The sequence below is a fragment of the Vitis vinifera genome, chromosome 12 (assembly GCF_030704535.1).
Source record: "Vitis vinifera cultivar Pinot Noir 40024 chromosome 12, ASM3070453v1".
Lineage (NCBI taxonomy): Eukaryota > Viridiplantae > Streptophyta > Magnoliopsida > Vitales > Vitaceae > Vitis > Vitis vinifera.
This window is the reverse complement of record NC_081816.1, coordinates 16,161,293-16,178,654: the sequence shown is the minus strand read 5'-3', so window position 1 is coordinate 16,178,654 and position 17,362 is coordinate 16,161,293. Positions and strand designations below refer to the sequence as shown.

Sequence of the window (17,362 nt, the reverse complement as noted above, 5' to 3'; positions counted from 1 at the left end):
GATTATTTTTTTCTTTTTGTTACAATTTAAGCTCTTATAGGCTAGGAGCAATATGCAATTTAGGCTCATGCTTTAAGGAGCAACAATGAAGTGCCAAGGTTTGAAAACAAATGTAGTGAAATTTGATGACACACTCCCTTTATAATCGTTGGTGATGTTTTTGCCCCCATTGATATCATCTTCAAGTTCTTCAATAGACATGTTTTCACTTACTTTTGTTTTTACAACAACCTTTATGTCATGTGCTCATGTAGCCAACTCTTCGAAGGTGCGGGGTCATATCCCTTAGAGAATGTACAAAAGACCCTAATGCATGCCTTGTATGCACATTTCCACACCCAACACCTTGGACAATTTATACTTGCAATCAAGGTTTAAGGAACACCAATGATTGACGTGGTCAACAACTAGTTTGTCTTTCTATTGTTTGGTATTGGTAAGATCCATCATGCTTATAGTTCATCGGGTGCTATAGAAGCGGTTAGGGAATTCACGCTCCATTTGGTCCAATTCTAGTTGGTGTTTAATGGTGTTGTCTTGCAGCCGAGCTGGAACTTACGTAGGTGGATGAATGGGCTTATGCAAGCCCAATCCAAGTTGTTAGAGATATTCCACTCTTGGTCAGTTTTGATTAGTTTTCATCATGGATTAAAATTTTGAAGGAAATTGATAAGATATTTTAATGGAAATACCTAGTTTGTTGGTTTTTTGGCATGATTTTAGAAAGCACTTATAGTCATTTGATGATGAATATAGAAAACACTTTTTGCCTAAAAAATGTTTTTGAAAAAAAAATTGGTGTATGACAAAAATTTAAGAAACACTTTTTAAAATGTGAAAAATTACTTGTAGTATTAAAAAATCACTTCTAGTGTTTTCTAAAGAAACATTTGATAGGTTATTCTTCTAAAAACACTTCAAAAAAAAAAAAAAAAAACACTTCTACTAAATACATTTCGCATAAAAATACTGTCAAACAGACTTTTAGAGCGAGTTTGAGAATGATTTTAGAAAACGTTTCTAGTCTTTTTAATACTTGAATGATAAAAATTTTCAAGTATTGAAAAGATTATAAACACTTTATAGAATCAGTACCAAACAGACTCTTAGTGTGATTGGTTATGATTTATTAATTGTCAGCCTAATCACTTCCAATCACATATCCAAAAGATACATTCAGCTTAACTAGCTCATTTCTGGTTTGTCCCAGCCTGATCTCCCATTGATATTTTTTCACCAAGTTAACCAGGGCACTAAAAGCCATACAATGTCTTGATAGCAACTCAAAAAGCCACAGTGCAAAGTTCACCTTCATGACTCCTATAAACTGAATATAAGGTGCATTTTTGGCCACTGCATGGACCACTTCATCACATGAATGATGAGCAAAACAAAGCCCACAACTTCAACCAAAGTTCATACAAAAACATTCTATACTAAAAGTACGAAAATATAAAGAACTGACTCGACAGGAACAACCTATACATACTTGTATACTATACACATATACATGGAAAGAAATCAAAGAATTCATCAGAGTTGTATGAAACAGCAAAAATCACACTAAAGCAGAAAAGAAACACTATTTTTCACCTGCCCTCTCCGATAATCTCATGAATTTTCGTTTTAGTGGCAGTTACTGGAGAACGGTCTGCATCAGCTGCCATGCTGATACTTGTTGATGAGTTGAAATGGCTATTTTCACTCATAAAGCTGGATGCATCGTTGAACTTCCAATCTGTTAAGTATCCGGGCTTTGTTGTAACTCTGGACACTTCAATATCTCCTGAAAGCATTGCCACCGCACGGGACATTGGTGGCCGTAGTGTTGGTGATGTCTGAGTGCACAGAAGAGCGACTCCTATCATTCTTCTTGCTTCTTCTTCACTGAATTCTGATAACCTTGAGTCTACCAGTTCAATTTCATGGTTGTTTTCATGTAGTTGCCAAGCCTATAAATAAGGAAAAGAACTAGTTCTTAGATCCTATTAAATGTGATAAGGGACTAAATTCAAATGATATCTGAACCAAAATGGAAAGTTCCAATTCCCACAATCTGTCTAGAAATGACCTTAACATGTCCAAGAGATCCAGTGATGCCCAATTTTCTTTATAAATTATCAGGGAATCAGAACATGTATGCTTAGGTATGGAATGGCCCTGATCACTACGAGTACCATGATGATTACTGGTATGAAGACATTTCACAGGATAAAACAGAGTCCAAGGGGTAAAAATATCATACCCATTCAAGAAGATAAGTCTTTTCTTCTTCCAAACTTGTGTCAGAATTTGGCCTTCCACTGACAATCTCTAGAGCTACTACACCAAAACCAAACACATCGGCCTTTTCTGTGAGGTGCCCACGCATGGCATACTCCGGTGCAAGATACCCACTACATCAGTAACATAAAAGCTCAGTTTTAAAGATTAGATGATACACAAACAAAAAAAAAAAAAAAATCCCAAAAAAGAGAATAAAAATGGGACTAAGGGCCTTGACTTTTGAGGATCTTACATTGTGCCTGCAACACGGGTGCTTATGTGAGTCTTCGTGTCATCATACAGTTTGGCCAAACCAAAATCTGAAATCTTAGGGTTGCGATGATAGTCAAGCAGAATATTGCTGGCCTTCACATCTCTGTGTACAATGCGAACTCGCGATTCCTCATGAAGATAGGCTAGACCCCTGGCTACACCCAAGCATATATCATAACGGGTTGGCCAATCAAGGTCCAAACTTCCGTTTCCTGTTCATGAATAACAAGTATAACTGTATTCATTGTGTTTTCTTCATAAGAAAATGTCATGATAGCTAGAGCTGCTAAGGTGCTACCCTTACCAAATAGTGCTTGATCAAGGCTCTTGTTTTCAAGATACTCATAGACAAGTGATCGGTTTACTCCTTCAATGCAGCACCCATACAATTTCACAAGGTTACGATGTTGCACAGCTGATATGGTTGCAATCTCTGCTACAAACTGCTTCTTTCCTTGGTGGGATGCTACAGATAGTTGCTTTACAGCAACAACTCTTCCATCAGAAAGTGTCCCCTAACGAATATAAAATTATTGCAAAAAAAAAAAAAAAAAAGGAGAATGAGAAAAATACCATGTTTGTAATCATAATTATAATCATAAAAAAAAAATATAAGCTCAATAGGATAATGACCTACCTTATAGACAGGTCCAAATCCGCCCTCTCCAAGCTTATTAGAAGGACTGAAGTCTCCAGTGGCATTTTTTAGTTCAGCATAACTGAAAGTGTATGGCCTAGCATCCATACCTAGGAGCTCTGCAAATTCCAAACAAAGCACAATCAATTGTGAATCTGCTCACTGATTTCCTACCTAATCAACAAGATGTCTTTGCAAATGCAAAATTATCTTTGACAACTGGATGTTGATCTGCAAGAACTTGTATATTCTTTGGCAAGATGTTTGGATGCCTCTTCTTAACATGCATCAGAATAAACATAATTGCAAAATATTTTAATTCTAGAACTGGTCTTTAGCTTAAATGTAGTTTAGTAGGAGATAAGTAGATAGAAGTAACTAATGTCCCTCTCTAACTATCAAAAAATAAGTGGGTTCTTTAAACTGCCTTTTATCTCTGAACTTTGGTATAAAAAAAACATGTTCCACAAAGAGAGCAGTTCTTTACACCTCTGTTTTATATTTAAAACAATAATTAAAAAGAAAAAAGAAAAAAAGGCATAAGTGCATCACTAGATGTTAAATGTCCTAAGCAGGCATCTATAGACCAACACCAGTGAAAACAAGAAAAAGTACTTGCAAATAATGTCAGAGTGGGCGCTGAAACCCAATTCAGAAGTCAGAGCACTAACAATATGAACACGACATAGCCTTTTGCATTACCTTCATCTTGGTTTTCTGATGGCTTTTTTCTTCTTAGAACGAAATAATAAAGAGCGAAAACAGATAGAAAGCACACAACTCCAAGGCCAACAGCAATTCCCACTATCAAGCCAGTCCTATTCTTCTTCCCATTTGGAGCAGTGTTACTCACGGTAGGTTCAAAATCTGTGTAAAATTTAGTCTCAGTACCAGTATGAAAGTGGATCAACATTTTAGTTACTGATTTGCATCAAATAGCTTCCAATTGCATTACCTGGGGTAGCACTGATTGCTGAAATAGAAGGTCCATATGTCCCTTGAGCAGGTACACAGCAAGTCCCTTTTCCAGCCCAAAAGAGATGGATTTCAATGTAATTTTCCAATACTTGAGCCGTGAATTCTTTCTTAACAGCTTGGAAAGAGACCCCTCCTGCCTCCTTTCTTATGTCAAAATCTTTTAAAACCAAATCTCCCTAGAATAAACAAATTAAAACTTAGATAAAAAAAGGGGAAACATATTGGAGAATGTCTTCTTAGGAATTTGGGAATAGAAGAATTCATTTAAGTTTCATTCACTAAGCCATAACCTGAGATTATATCAGGAAGGAATCAGAAGGACACGGTTGAACTGACAATTTGGAGTAGAATTTCATAACTAAGAATAATATTGATGGTTAAGGCAACATTTTTGAATAAGAAAGAAGCTGGAGTTTTCATTCTATAATTCTTAAGAAAACTTTTAGGAGTTATTCTCAATATTGTGGTACATTAAGTATCTATTGAATCAATAATCACCAAAAAAAAAAGAAATAAAACCAAATTGCAATATCAAGATCTGTCCAAAATTTTCAAAATAATTACAAATTGATTCAAAATAAACACAATGTTGGTTACTCTGAAGCTTGAGTTTAACAAAGAATAGTAAAAACACAGTTTCTTGCACAAGTCCTTATTTCAATACTAACCTGGATATAAACATCAAAGACACGCCTTCCAAGACTCTTCCAAGAATTTGAATTAACAATTGCTGTCTCTGCAAATTGGAGGGTCAAAGTATAGTTTCCATTCTCAAGGCCTAAGCCATAGTATCTTAATGATCCAGCAGAGATCCTTGCTGTTTGGAACAGCTCTGAGTCTAAAGTATTTGTGAATTGAGATGAAGACGTGCTTGTGTACTGAGGATTGTTGCTTCCGGAAAACAATCCAACATTGCTAACTGCCCACCTGTTTTCGTCAGTCACATAGTATGTAGCTGGACCAAGAGTTTCATTATCCCTCTCAAACACAATCTGATCAGAAGATGTAATCTGAGGACCACCACACTTGATTGCAAAGTTGTAATCTGTACACCAATAGAAAAAGCAGCATTTATCAAAGTTAAAGAAGTGATTTGATTTTTTCAAGCGAAAAGTTAAATTCACCTCCATCCTTTTTTTATCAAAGTTAAATGCATAATTGTTTTCAAATGGTTATACTCAAGAATATTGACAACTAATGAAATAATTCTTACTTAAGGTTGCATAAAGTCATTTTTCAATGCTCAAAACTGACATGAATCAGCAGCAAACCTTCATATCTGTTTGAGTGATAATTCCAAAAAAAATTCTGACATTTGATACTTCATAATATCATTTTACAACTCTCTCAGCCCAATTCACCCCTCAAATTGATGACCTGTGAATTTTCCACAAAAAGAGAAACTTGTGCTATGATATCTATTACAAGGCTCTCCCTGGACCTAACTAATCAAATCTCTTGACCCACAAGAAACAAACCTCATTAGTTTCCCTTTTTTGAGTCTTTCAACAAACATGTCCTGGAGAAAGAATAAAACCTAATGCAAGAACACCAATCACTAATATGACTTGCCCGGTCTAAATTAAAATGGGTACTCAAGTAAAGAAAGGATTTTCTTATTCCTAGCTCATACAAGTTAATAGAAATGTGAAATACAGTTTCCAATATTGACAGTATTCTTTTTTATGACACTGATACTATAGTAGATTTTTCTCCTTTTCATGCCATAATACCTAATAATATGTTCCACCACTGAAATCATGAAAAAGGGAATGGTTCTGCATTGAACTTACAAATTCCAGAACCTCTATTGCAAGGAAAATTTTGTTGAAGGCAGTTCAATCCTGAAGGAAGAACACTGTAAACACAGGAAGAAGAACATACGAAGTTAAGCCAGAAATGTAATGAAATTATTGGAGCAGCCTATATTAACTATTTTAGACTATTATGGAACTTTCAGACATTAAGCATTGAGAGAAACCATTTGCATACTTTTAATGAATAAGCATATCTTCATGGGTTAAAATATGGGATTGAAAAAATCACCTGCTGTTTGAACTGTCTAGTGTGAAGTTGTTGGCGACCAAATTACTGCATATTCAACCCCATAGAGAATCATAAAGTACAATGTTAGTATCAATATCAATTGATACAGAACATAACTCATGTAACAAAATGCAAGTTTCATATTATCATTGAAGAAGCAACAAAATATGTCAAACCCGAAAGCTGGTGGTTAAAATATTACAGGCTTTACAGCATTGCAATTTGAATATAAAACTAGAAACTTCTGACCTACAAAATTTTGGAAAAAAAATAAACAGAAAGAATAGGATTTTCAAACATACAGTTGTAAATTCTCTTCATCAACCCAAGAAGGAAAGCTCCCTGATAGTCCATTGTATGACAAGTCACTGCAGGCATAACATAATGGGAATATTAAGTATATTGTCCACCAACTGATAGCCAAAATTGTGGTCAGTCTTAAATTTAGATATTGGAAAATCTTAATTTAGTCAGTGGAATTATATAAGATTGGTCAAATTGAACTTAAAAGAAGTAATTTTTTCACACTACAATAATCTCAATCCAGAATCCTCATGTATGTTTCTCGATTTTTCCTCATATGCATAAAATATTATGGTGTAACACAAATATCAAGAAAGATTTTACATGAAATAAATGGCACTGTACTATGCTTCTGGGCTTGCTCTTTGATTTGTTGCCCACATCGTGACCCCTGATGACCATCTGTCAATGCACCATGATTCTTTCAAACTAGTAAACATGACACCTAAACCTACATAATGCTACCTTACATACTGGATGAGAAATGAACACTCATACTCTTGAGAGGGGGAAAATCCAAATCAAACAAAAGAATAGACATCAGGACTAAAATTCTGTCCTAGGGGAACTTCAGGAAAAGAAATTTTCTAATAAATTTGTTACTGCTGAAAAAGCAGGTACCACCTTCTTTTTGGAAGAAGCAGCTTTAAATGTTTCACCTTCATTGTTTAATTTCAAAGAAATAAAATAAGCTACCATGTATTATTCAAGCAGAGATTTTTTTTTTCTTCTCCAAAGTTCCTTCCACATCACAATACAAACAATATATATCAGCAGCCAGTAGGATCCTGATTCTTATTTTTGTATCACCACATATCAGCAGCTAGACTTGTTCTTAGTGCATATCGGGATTCATAACCCTTTCTTCCATATGTAAACTTCTATTTTAAGAGAAGTACTAAATGATTTTTGGGGCCTACAATATATAGATCTTCATAGTCTCACATAAAATATTTTAGAAATGAAACTTGCCATTCAACAGAATTCATAGCCCTAGTTCCTAGACTTAGCATAATGGGGAAAAAAAGGAATAAAGATATTAGCTAGATATATCAATTTTGAACACATTTTAATGATTATGAACATAAATATATTGAATATACTTACATATTGAGAAGAGATGTACTTTTCTGTGAAGGTAGACTACCAGTCAACTGATTATTTCCAAGGAACCTGATAAAAAAGACAAACAATACATGCTTCACAATGCGAAGGAATATCTCTTGGAAGCACATGAAAGAACTAAGGAGGCAGGGATCACTACAAGTAAGTGAGTTGACTCAAATTGAAGAGAGATTCTGGAAGTTGTCCACTTAGATTGTTGAAACTCAAATCCCTGCATAAATAGTCCAAAGGCTATAACAAATATGGAGTAGCTGTCATTGAAAAAATAAATTTAGATAAGAAAAATGATCTCCATGTGGCAAAAACTAATAAAATCTACCCCAAACCCATCACCCCAGCTGAATCAAACCAAGAAAAATGGGCTTGGGTTGATGGCTAACTTTTTTTTAATTCAATCCCAAACATATTGAGCTCTACTTAGACCCTGGATTAACTTACCTGGCAAGTATTTACTCATTTAGAATTTCCCAAAATTAACTTTGTATTAAAGATGGATTGTTGGGTTGGTTCCAGGTGATTCTATAAAATGAGTTGTGCTCCAGAAAGTTGGATGTTTTGGAGCCAATCCAAAATTTAACCTGACATGTTCATGCACAAAAGCAACATCCATAATCGGGAATAACTTACAGCTGAGTCAAACTTCCATATTCTCCAATATTTGATGGAATGGCATCAGAGATATTATTATTCCTTATTATTCTGCAAAAGACAACCATCTTTTTATACTGAAATCCCATATCAGAAGGTTAAGTGCAAAAGATAAAAATTAAAGCCAACTGTTTTATAAGCTAGAAGCATGTTGTCTTACAAGGTGCTTAGCGACTTCATGTCCTTTATAAATTCCAGTGAAGAAGAGCTTCCGTTAGATATATCACTTATTCTCCTAGATTTTATATAGCACAAGAAAAGGTTAATCATACAGATCTGCTACCTATGAATGGAAATAACTAACTGATCCTACACTTACAAATCGGTCAAAGAGGTTAAATTGGAAAATGATGACGGGATGGAACCTTCAAAAGAGTTCCCCTGAAGCCTCCTACAGAAACAGTTTGAAGAAGCAGATTATAAAAATATAGAAGTACTCTATAAAGTTGAATATCATGGTATGAAAAGTTCACATCCCTTAAAAGACATACATTTACATTGAATTTATAGCATAAAGTGAATTAAGGCATGTAATCTAAGCATAAGTGAAGGAAAATAATGATTAAAAAACTGATAACGTTCCCTTACAAGACAGTTAGCTTTGACCAATTCCCAATGAAATCAGGTATGTTTCCTGTGAGTTCATTATCCGACGCCCACCTGAGAGCCCCAGAAATTTCAGAAAATTATATGAGTGCACCTTTTTCTTATCAAGATATAGTAAAACAATCCCAAAATGTGCAGACAGAAGGCGAAGAAAGCTCTTACACTGTAGTCAGGCTCTGTAGATTAGCAAATGTTGAAGGAATATCACCACTTAAACCAGAGCTATCAAAGTAACTGTCGAGGTAAGCAGAATTCATTAATTTAAACAATATCTAATTTCTTTTCGTTAATAAAACATGATCAGTGTGCCCTAGAAATTACTCAAATTTTGTACCCATGCATATGTACAGAAATCTACCAACTAAAACCAAGGAGGTATGTTAAAAACTACACAAATTAGGTGGAAATGATACAAATACTTACTTATCCTCTACCTGATCTAATTCAAAAGGAACTTCTATTAGTTCAAACAGGTGGAATTGTTTCCCAAACTTCTTACCAAATTATGGAGTGAAATAAGTATTTATTAACCTTTAAAATCCCATAACAGCTGCAAGCACTTCAGCAGTTAAAGTTAACAAAAAGTAGCCTACAATTTTTCCCTTTCTAGCATTTGGTGAGGAGCTATATATGCAAAAATGGAGAGCAAAGAGAGAAGAAGGAAGTTTCAGACCGGGATCATTGAAAGACCAAATTTATAGTGCCAAAACCACAAGGTTCAATGGACTTGATCATCATGCATATGGAAAAACCTAAAATGAAACAAAGTGAGTATGTCATCTTAGAAGAAGAATGCTTTATCCTTTTTCCAAATTTTGAAAACATTACCATAGTGAAACCATTGATTGGTTAAACAATAACAACATATCCTAAATATTTGTGTAAGCTACACTATGAGATCCTATTAAGCTATGTCACCCTCTCTACAGAATCTGTTTTGTTTTTACATATCATAGGTTGTCATCTATGTGCGTATTAATTCAAACCATGTCCGTTTTGTTATCCTTCCCTTCACCTTATGGTCCTTTCAATTCAAACCAAACATCTCTCTACTATTATTGTTCTTCATGGTCTATGTTTCACATGAATAACCATCTCAACCAACTTTATCCAATCTTGTCCCTAATAGGTGGTTGGTGTTACCCATCAAACCGAACATGATCAATTTACAATATATCCTGTTATCACAAATCCTCTTTAGCCTTAAGTTGATAGTAGGTCTGAAAATATTGCATTAGACCATCAAAAAAAGAAAAATATCTCCAGTTCAACTATACCCCTATAAGTCCATAGGCAAATTCCTATTTTGTCATCCTTCCTTAAATCAAACTAAGATTACAAAAATGGTCATTCCTCAATATATTTTGGATACCAATCTTCATTATTATCTCATTTCCACTAACTTATCAAAGAAAAAATTATTATCTCATTTCCGCTCCTCATCACAAAAATGGTATTCCTCATACCTTGTTTTGATCTCACTTGTCTGAAAGCCTATATATACTTCTATATCCCTACAACTCCTATCCCCCATACACCTAAGACAAGCATCTACATTACTACATTATGACTAAATACCCCCTTTGTAACCCTACCAAATATCTCATGCCAGTTTTATGCTGTTGATCATGACAATATATCAGTTTGATGCTAAATTACAGTTGTCACATCGGCTAGAAATAATATCATTGGAAATTCTCAAGAACCGTTTCCAAAATGTGAGGCCAAATAACTAATGTAACCTAACAATATTTTCAGCATGTTTCATAGACACACGATAAAAAATCAAAATTATATTAGAACTTACAGTTGTTCTAACTTCACCAAATTCCCAAGCTCAGATGGCAGAGAACCAGAGAAGTTGTTTGTCCCAAAGGCACTGTAAATTCAACAAGTAAATAGCATCAGGTTAGCTCCAAGTGGTAATATTTTAAAGATTATCTTCTTATAAGTCCATATCATCAGAAAAAGTACATGAACATGGTTGTTATAACTTGACATAGCAACACCTTGTTCTGACATGGTCACACCAAGCCAATCAATATGTCAAATGAAAAAAAAGAAAAAGTGGGGTGGGCACATAAAAGAGTTGGTAAGACTAGCATCTTCCTAAATTGAAAGTTATATGGTGTCAAACAGGGAAATTTGGATTGAAGCATAGTACTTGAAGATTACTAAACAATTCTGTTATCTATACAAAATAAGAGTATGGAAACCTTACATTGATCGTAAATCAGTAAGCTGTCCAAGTTCCTTAGGAAGCTCCCCTGATAGTGCATTAATTCCCAGGCTCCTAACAACATGAAATTAAACACCAAAAAAGACACCAATAAATTTCAGTGTACTAGGAAATTTCAAATAAAAATTTCTAGTGATGAGCTTACAAGTACTGCATGCTTGTTAGATTGCCAATGGATGCAGACAGGGAACCTGTCAAATAATTTTGACCCAAATTCCTGTTAAAAAAATGGAGAAAAGTAGTGTTACAAATAACACAGAATGCAATTGGAACCCTAGTAAAATATTTCAATGGGTTGATTTTCTGCAGTAATAATATCCAAGAAAATGAAGAGATAAAAATGCACAACCATAACTACAAGCAACGAATAAGTGAAATATGAAGTCATACAGATTGGTGAGGAAAGTCAAATTCCATAGCTCATCTGGGATTGCACCAACGACGTCCAATGCATAAACTTTCCTGTAAAGAATCATTAAATGAAGTCTAAGCTTAAGAAGCTCTAAGAAGATGAAAAAGACCCAGACATGGAATATAGATTTGAAGCGTTGGTTCAAGGGAACCAACTTGGATGCAGTGGTCTAAGCATCAGATTGGGCCTCAATGTCACTTGGGCAATGACCACTCAAACCAAATATCAAGCAGAGGGACTGCATTTATAGGAAATAGACCAACAATGTACAAAATCAAACTGAGTAATACTCAACAATCCAAGCACAAAAACATGTACATACAGTTGAGTGATATGGCAAGTAGAGGCATTGTCGTAGGAACAATCACATTTGATTCCGGGATTTTTAATGTCAGCGCTATCAAGAGCAGCTCCGGTGCATGGTTCCCCACTTGTGTTCCATTCGTTTGATGCTGAGATTCCCCATTGTTGAAATATAGAATTCAAAATTGTCACTGCAATCAAAATTCAAATGCTAAGTACAAATTTGGGGTTCTGATCTTCTCATGTAAAAACCAATTGATGAGGGTAGGAAGCCATCAAACCCTTCCCAATATGAGCCTCCTGGACACCATTTTACTTCAAAATCAATTTTTTTGGTGTGTTAAAATCAATTATTTATGGGCGTAGATAAACAAACCTTTTATATCATTCGACGTCACATCCCATCACATCCCATCAATTTATCCCAAAAACCGCCATTTATCAGAGGTAAAAATAACATTGGTTTGATCAATTTTAGAACAAAAAAAATCAACCAAACTAATATGCTCAATTTATATGAGGTAAAATTTTGAATAAACTATGATTTTAATAAAAACCAAATCAAACCTAACCATTTAAGGCTTGTTTAATTTGATATTTTTAATCAATTTTGGCTCAACAACAATACTCTTTTTATTTTGAGCTAATCTATTGATATAGTTTTACGTTAAATAATATTTTTATATAATAATTGTAATAAGTTTTAGCTGAATCTAAAAGTCTAACAAGTAATCAATAATAAGTATTAACCAATCAAAATTTTAAATAATAATATGATCAATTTTGCTTTTTCTCAAACGGAACTAAGCATTTCACAATATAAAAACAAACCAATTTGATCAATTTTAATTGATTTGGATTGATTTGATCAAAGTTTGAATATTTGACTTACACTCCTATAGTTTGTCATCCATGAAGATTATAAAAATGTACATGACAAACTACCACGAGGATTGTTTTCAAAAAGGGGACCATCAAATTGGCATGATCAATTTTTCTTTTCCTCAAATCGAACTAAGCATTTCACAATTTAACAATAAACCAATTTGATCAATTTTAATTGATTTAAATTGATTTGATCGAGTTTGATAATTTGGCTTACACTCCTATATTTTACCACCTATGAAAATTACAGAAATGTACATGTCCAACTGCTAAGTTGAATTTATACCCAATTGAATAATATTTATTGTAAATATCTACAAAATGATACCGTATAATATAAGATTTCAATAAAAAAAATAATGTGGAACCACTTACGCGTCAACCATGATGAGTGTGATAGTAAAAAAAAAATGTCAATTTGCATCCTACACGTACTTTTAAAAAGACCAAGAAAAATAAATAAGTCTATCATTGCAACTTTATCTAGTGAGGAGACAACTTGAAATTTCTAATAATTGAGATTAATAATTTAATCTAAACATTATAATAAGAGATGATGACGTCTTGCTTCTCTAATGAGATACATGCCACCCATGTTTTTAATTTCACCAAAATATATATGAAATGCTAATTACTAATGGAGTTTTGAGATTTTTTATCACATGCGATACTTAGACAACCCAAACAGAAGGCATGAGAGAGAGATGGAGACCAAAAGAGAGAAGAAGTATGAGAGAGGTGGAGAGACAAGGAGAGAAGGGCACCTTCAGATGGATCAGTGGTAGCATTGGCTTCAGTGGATTGAGCAGCAGCTGCATGAAAGAGCCCAATCACATAAACACCATACAAGGCAACAAAGACCCAGCTGACTGATTGAGCTCCGGGCATCAACTTCATCATCAGCAAAAGATAACCGACAGCCGAGAGAGGAAGAGAAAAAGAGAGAGGCGATCAGGCAAAGGAGCTGAAAGCCGATTTGGTGTATAGATGCAAATTTACAAAGCACTTTCTTGTTATAATAACATATCTGCAACTCTTCAAATACAGACGCTACCGCAGACAAGTCCCCACAGCCCAAAGACTTTCACAGGACACATGGGTGTCTTTTCTTTTTTTATTATTTTATTTTTATATTTACAAAGAAGTTGATTATGAACACGTTGAGACGGATTTTGAGGGCTGTTACAGGCCACAGTATCCGCGTTGGATTGGTTAGGAGGAAATGGATAAGATAATGAATGGATACAGGATTTGGACGCAAACTTTTTTGACGAGTGCGGGGGCGGGGGGCGGAGGAGGCTGAGGATCAATGTTCAGCATCGGCTCCTGCTGCGGAGGTCAGAGAAAGCGTCGCCCAGGGTTGATCTTGGCGTCAGTCATTTTGTTGGGCCCTTCACACCGCCTCTTTTGTTAATGTACCGCTGTCCATTGTTGTTCTTTCTCGTTTTTCTTCTGTTGTTGTCTTTTGACTCTTTGTGACCGACCGCACGCATTGTGGGCGTTTCCTCATCAACTACTTATATGCCAAAAGTAACATATAGGAAGTTGAGTTGAAAAAGTAATCTTTTTTTAAATAAAAATTTCACATCCAAATTAGTTTTTAAAATATTTATCAAACTAATTTTTTAACCATGTCAACTTTATTAATTTTTAATGATAAAACCATAATCATGAACTATGATTTTATCATTAAAAAAAAATTAAATATAATCATGGATTATGCTAATATGGCATAATCGTGGTACTCGGATGAATATTTTGAAAATAAATCTAAATTTTTATTTTAAAAAAAATTACTTTCATAGCAAACTCTAAAAATTAAGCCACGAGCACATTCATTGGATATAAAAGCCCAATGAACTATTTGAGGGGATCGGTCCTTAATCTTCTTCTCTCATTTTTAATACCCATTGAGATGTCCAATAACCCTAATTTGATTATTTTATTGGCAAATTTTATCTCAAATTATGAATGAAACTATAAATACGAAAATCACTACAACTTTTTAACAATATAAGAGTCTTAACCTTTGTTATTATAAAATAAATAAATAAATAAATAAAAAATAAAAAAACCAAAAACTCCAAGAGTTGAATTCTTTTTTAGAAGAAAATTTGTGTTTTGTAATTTTTCAAAGAGTAAGACTTTGTGTTCTGACTGAACACTCTATCCTCAAACTTATTTCATTACAGTTTTAATATATATACTTAATCCCTCTAATATGGCATAATCGTGGTACTCGGATGAATATTTAGAAAATAAATCTAAATTTTTATTTTAAAAAAAATTACTTTCATAGCAAACTCTAAAAAATTAAGCCACGAGCACATCTATTGGATATAAATACCCAACAAACTATTTGAGGGGGGTCAATCCTTAATCCTCTTCTCTCATTTTTAATGAGAAAAATTATTCCCTAGCCTCTTCTATTGGGCTTGATTATGGGAAAGTTCAGGTTTCCTTTTAATACCCGTTGAGATGTCCAATAACCCTGATTTGATAATTTTATTGGTAAATTTTATCTCAAATCGTGAAAGAAATTATAAATTCGAAAATCACTGCAACTTTTTAACAATATAAGAGCTTTAACCTTTGTTATTAAAAAAAAACAAAAAACAAAAACAAAAACTCCAAGAGTTGACTTTTTAGAAGAAAAATTGTGTTTTGTAATTTTTCAAAGAGGAAGACTTTGTGTCCCGATTGAAATAGCCCAATCAAAAATATCCAAACCTATCATATTTCACTTTCGTCATTCATTCATATTTCATTTTTTAAAAGTCATTCATACAAACAAATGTTTCATGCAATCATATGAGCACAATTGCAATTTGGGAGTTATGAACTCATGTACGTGTTAGAAATAAATAATAGCCTAACCCCAAAATTTAAAAATAAAAAATAATAATCATATCTCACTCTATCCCCAAACTTATTTCATTACGGTTTTAATATACACACTTAATCCCTCAACATTATAAATGTATTCATAATTATATCAAGTACAATTATGATATAATAGGTTGATTGTAAATATAATTTCTTCATTTTGAGCTCATATGTTTTAGATTTAAATTAATCATTTATTAAATATGCTCCATAAAAATAAATTGTTTCAGTTCATTAAAAACATATCAAAGTAATAACATTAGTTTGTCACTTAAAAGATGGTCAAAATCAAGGATGAAAATTTCACGAAATTTTGTGTCTCCTAACTCCTACCAATACTATTAAATGGTGGAGAAATATCTACCTAACCCTTTCAACCAATTTTTCTATGGGTTCTATAATTTTGGATTTTCATCAAAATTTGGTGATTTTTCGATTCGACTTATCAAGGTCAAAGTTCATAAAACTCCATAAATGAGAGGATTTGGACTTGAACATAGAATTCTCCCATAAAAGAAAAAGAGTTAATATATAGGTGAGTGTAAGACAAAGATGGTAGCAAAATGACTTAAGAAAGAAGAATTGCAGTGTGATTGTCAAAAGAAAATGAGGCTTAAGGTTAGGATGTTTATGTAGATGGAAATTGATGTAATTAATTAGAAAAGTGTGAATAATAAAGTAAAACTATATTATATCCGGGATGTGGCCATCAAACCCATTCTCAAGGGATGTTTGATAAAACTTAATACTTAATGACTTAAGTTGACTTTAAGTTAAATTATACTTTAAGTTGTTGATTTTAAACTCATTACTTAATTCTTATTTTATGTATTAAGATTATTTAATAAAATTAACTTAAAATTTAATCTAAATTATTAAATTGACATATTTATCCCCATAAATTATAATTAGAGCAAAAGGGATTAAATAATAATGGAAGTTTTAAATTAGTAAAAGTTGTGAAAGTAACTAGAGTAAATGGAGTTAAAAAGGTAAAATAAAGATGTAAAGTTAAAAATAAGATAATTGTTTTTACTTATCACTTAAAATTATTTTTTATTTTAAGTTATACTATTAAATTATTTTACGAAATATAATTAATTTATTTAATAATTTAAATTAAATTATTAAGTCACTGTTATTAAATTAGTTTACCAAACACTCACTCAATCCTAAATCAATCAACTTTTGCATTTTTGCCCGAAAACGAATTCAAATTCCCCATACTTGTCCTATAAGGGTGCATTATGGCAGGTTATCTAATTAGCTTAAGCAATTGTCATCCCAAAGGAGTGTCTCTAGCAAAGCTAATGTGGATAATTTTATATTTAACAACACATTGATGTCCACGGGGCAAAGAGGGTCATATTGTTTGACCAAAACTACACGGGTCATGTAATTTTAGGAAATAGTGTAATTTTTCCTTTTCTATTATCATCTATGACTCCTCTGTTAAGGAACCATTTTTGATTGACTTATTTCCTATAAATATTCTTATCTTTAAGAAAAATAACCTCTAAAAGATATGTAGCTCTTACATCACTAATATTTTAAGCTATAGATAACACCTTAATCCAAAATTGTAGTAACGATGTTTTTTTATTGAATGAAAAAAAGTTAAATATTTTTATTTTTTTAATTCAATTAAAAATAATCTATTGATATTAACTAATATAATTATATAGAATGTATTAATAACAAGTTCACTTTATTTATATATATTAATATCAATATATTATTTTTAACTTAATAAAAA

At 33.0% G+C, this 17,362-nt stretch overlaps 1 protein-coding gene across 2 annotated transcripts; it reads right to left on the bottom strand.

Moving 5' to 3' along the window:
• Positions 1-1,272: 1,272 nt before the first annotated feature.
• Positions 1,273-13,686, bottom strand: LOC109121540 (probable LRR receptor-like serine/threonine-protein kinase At1g56140). 2 transcript variants are annotated; one of them, XM_019223727.2, is made up of 24 exons: positions 13,485-13,686; positions 11,855-12,026; positions 11,511-11,582; positions 11,266-11,337; positions 11,103-11,174; positions 10,689-10,760; positions 9,044-9,115; positions 8,864-8,935; positions 8,595-8,666; positions 8,436-8,510; positions 8,255-8,326; positions 7,767-7,838; positions 7,610-7,675; positions 6,502-6,567; positions 6,200-6,244; positions 5,947-6,011; positions 4,822-5,198; positions 4,131-4,329; positions 3,878-4,042; positions 3,176-3,294; positions 2,843-3,053; positions 2,519-2,750; positions 2,246-2,396; positions 1,273-1,952 (listed from the first exon to the last, which is right to left on the bottom strand). In XM_019223727.2, exons 1-24 carry the CDS (start codon positions 13,618-13,620, stop codon positions 1,590-1,592), a joined length of 3,090 nt encoding a protein of 1,029 aa, XP_019079272.1. In that variant the 5' UTR covers positions 13,621-13,686; the 3' UTR covers positions 1,273-1,589. The 2 variants fall into 2 exon arrangements, with proteins under 2 accessions (XP_019079272.1, XP_019079273.1); XM_019223728.1 differs by lacking the exons at positions 11,855-12,026; positions 13,485-13,686 and having other exon boundaries at positions 11,266-11,311.
• Between the last annotated feature and the right edge of the window lie 3,676 nt (positions 13,687-17,362).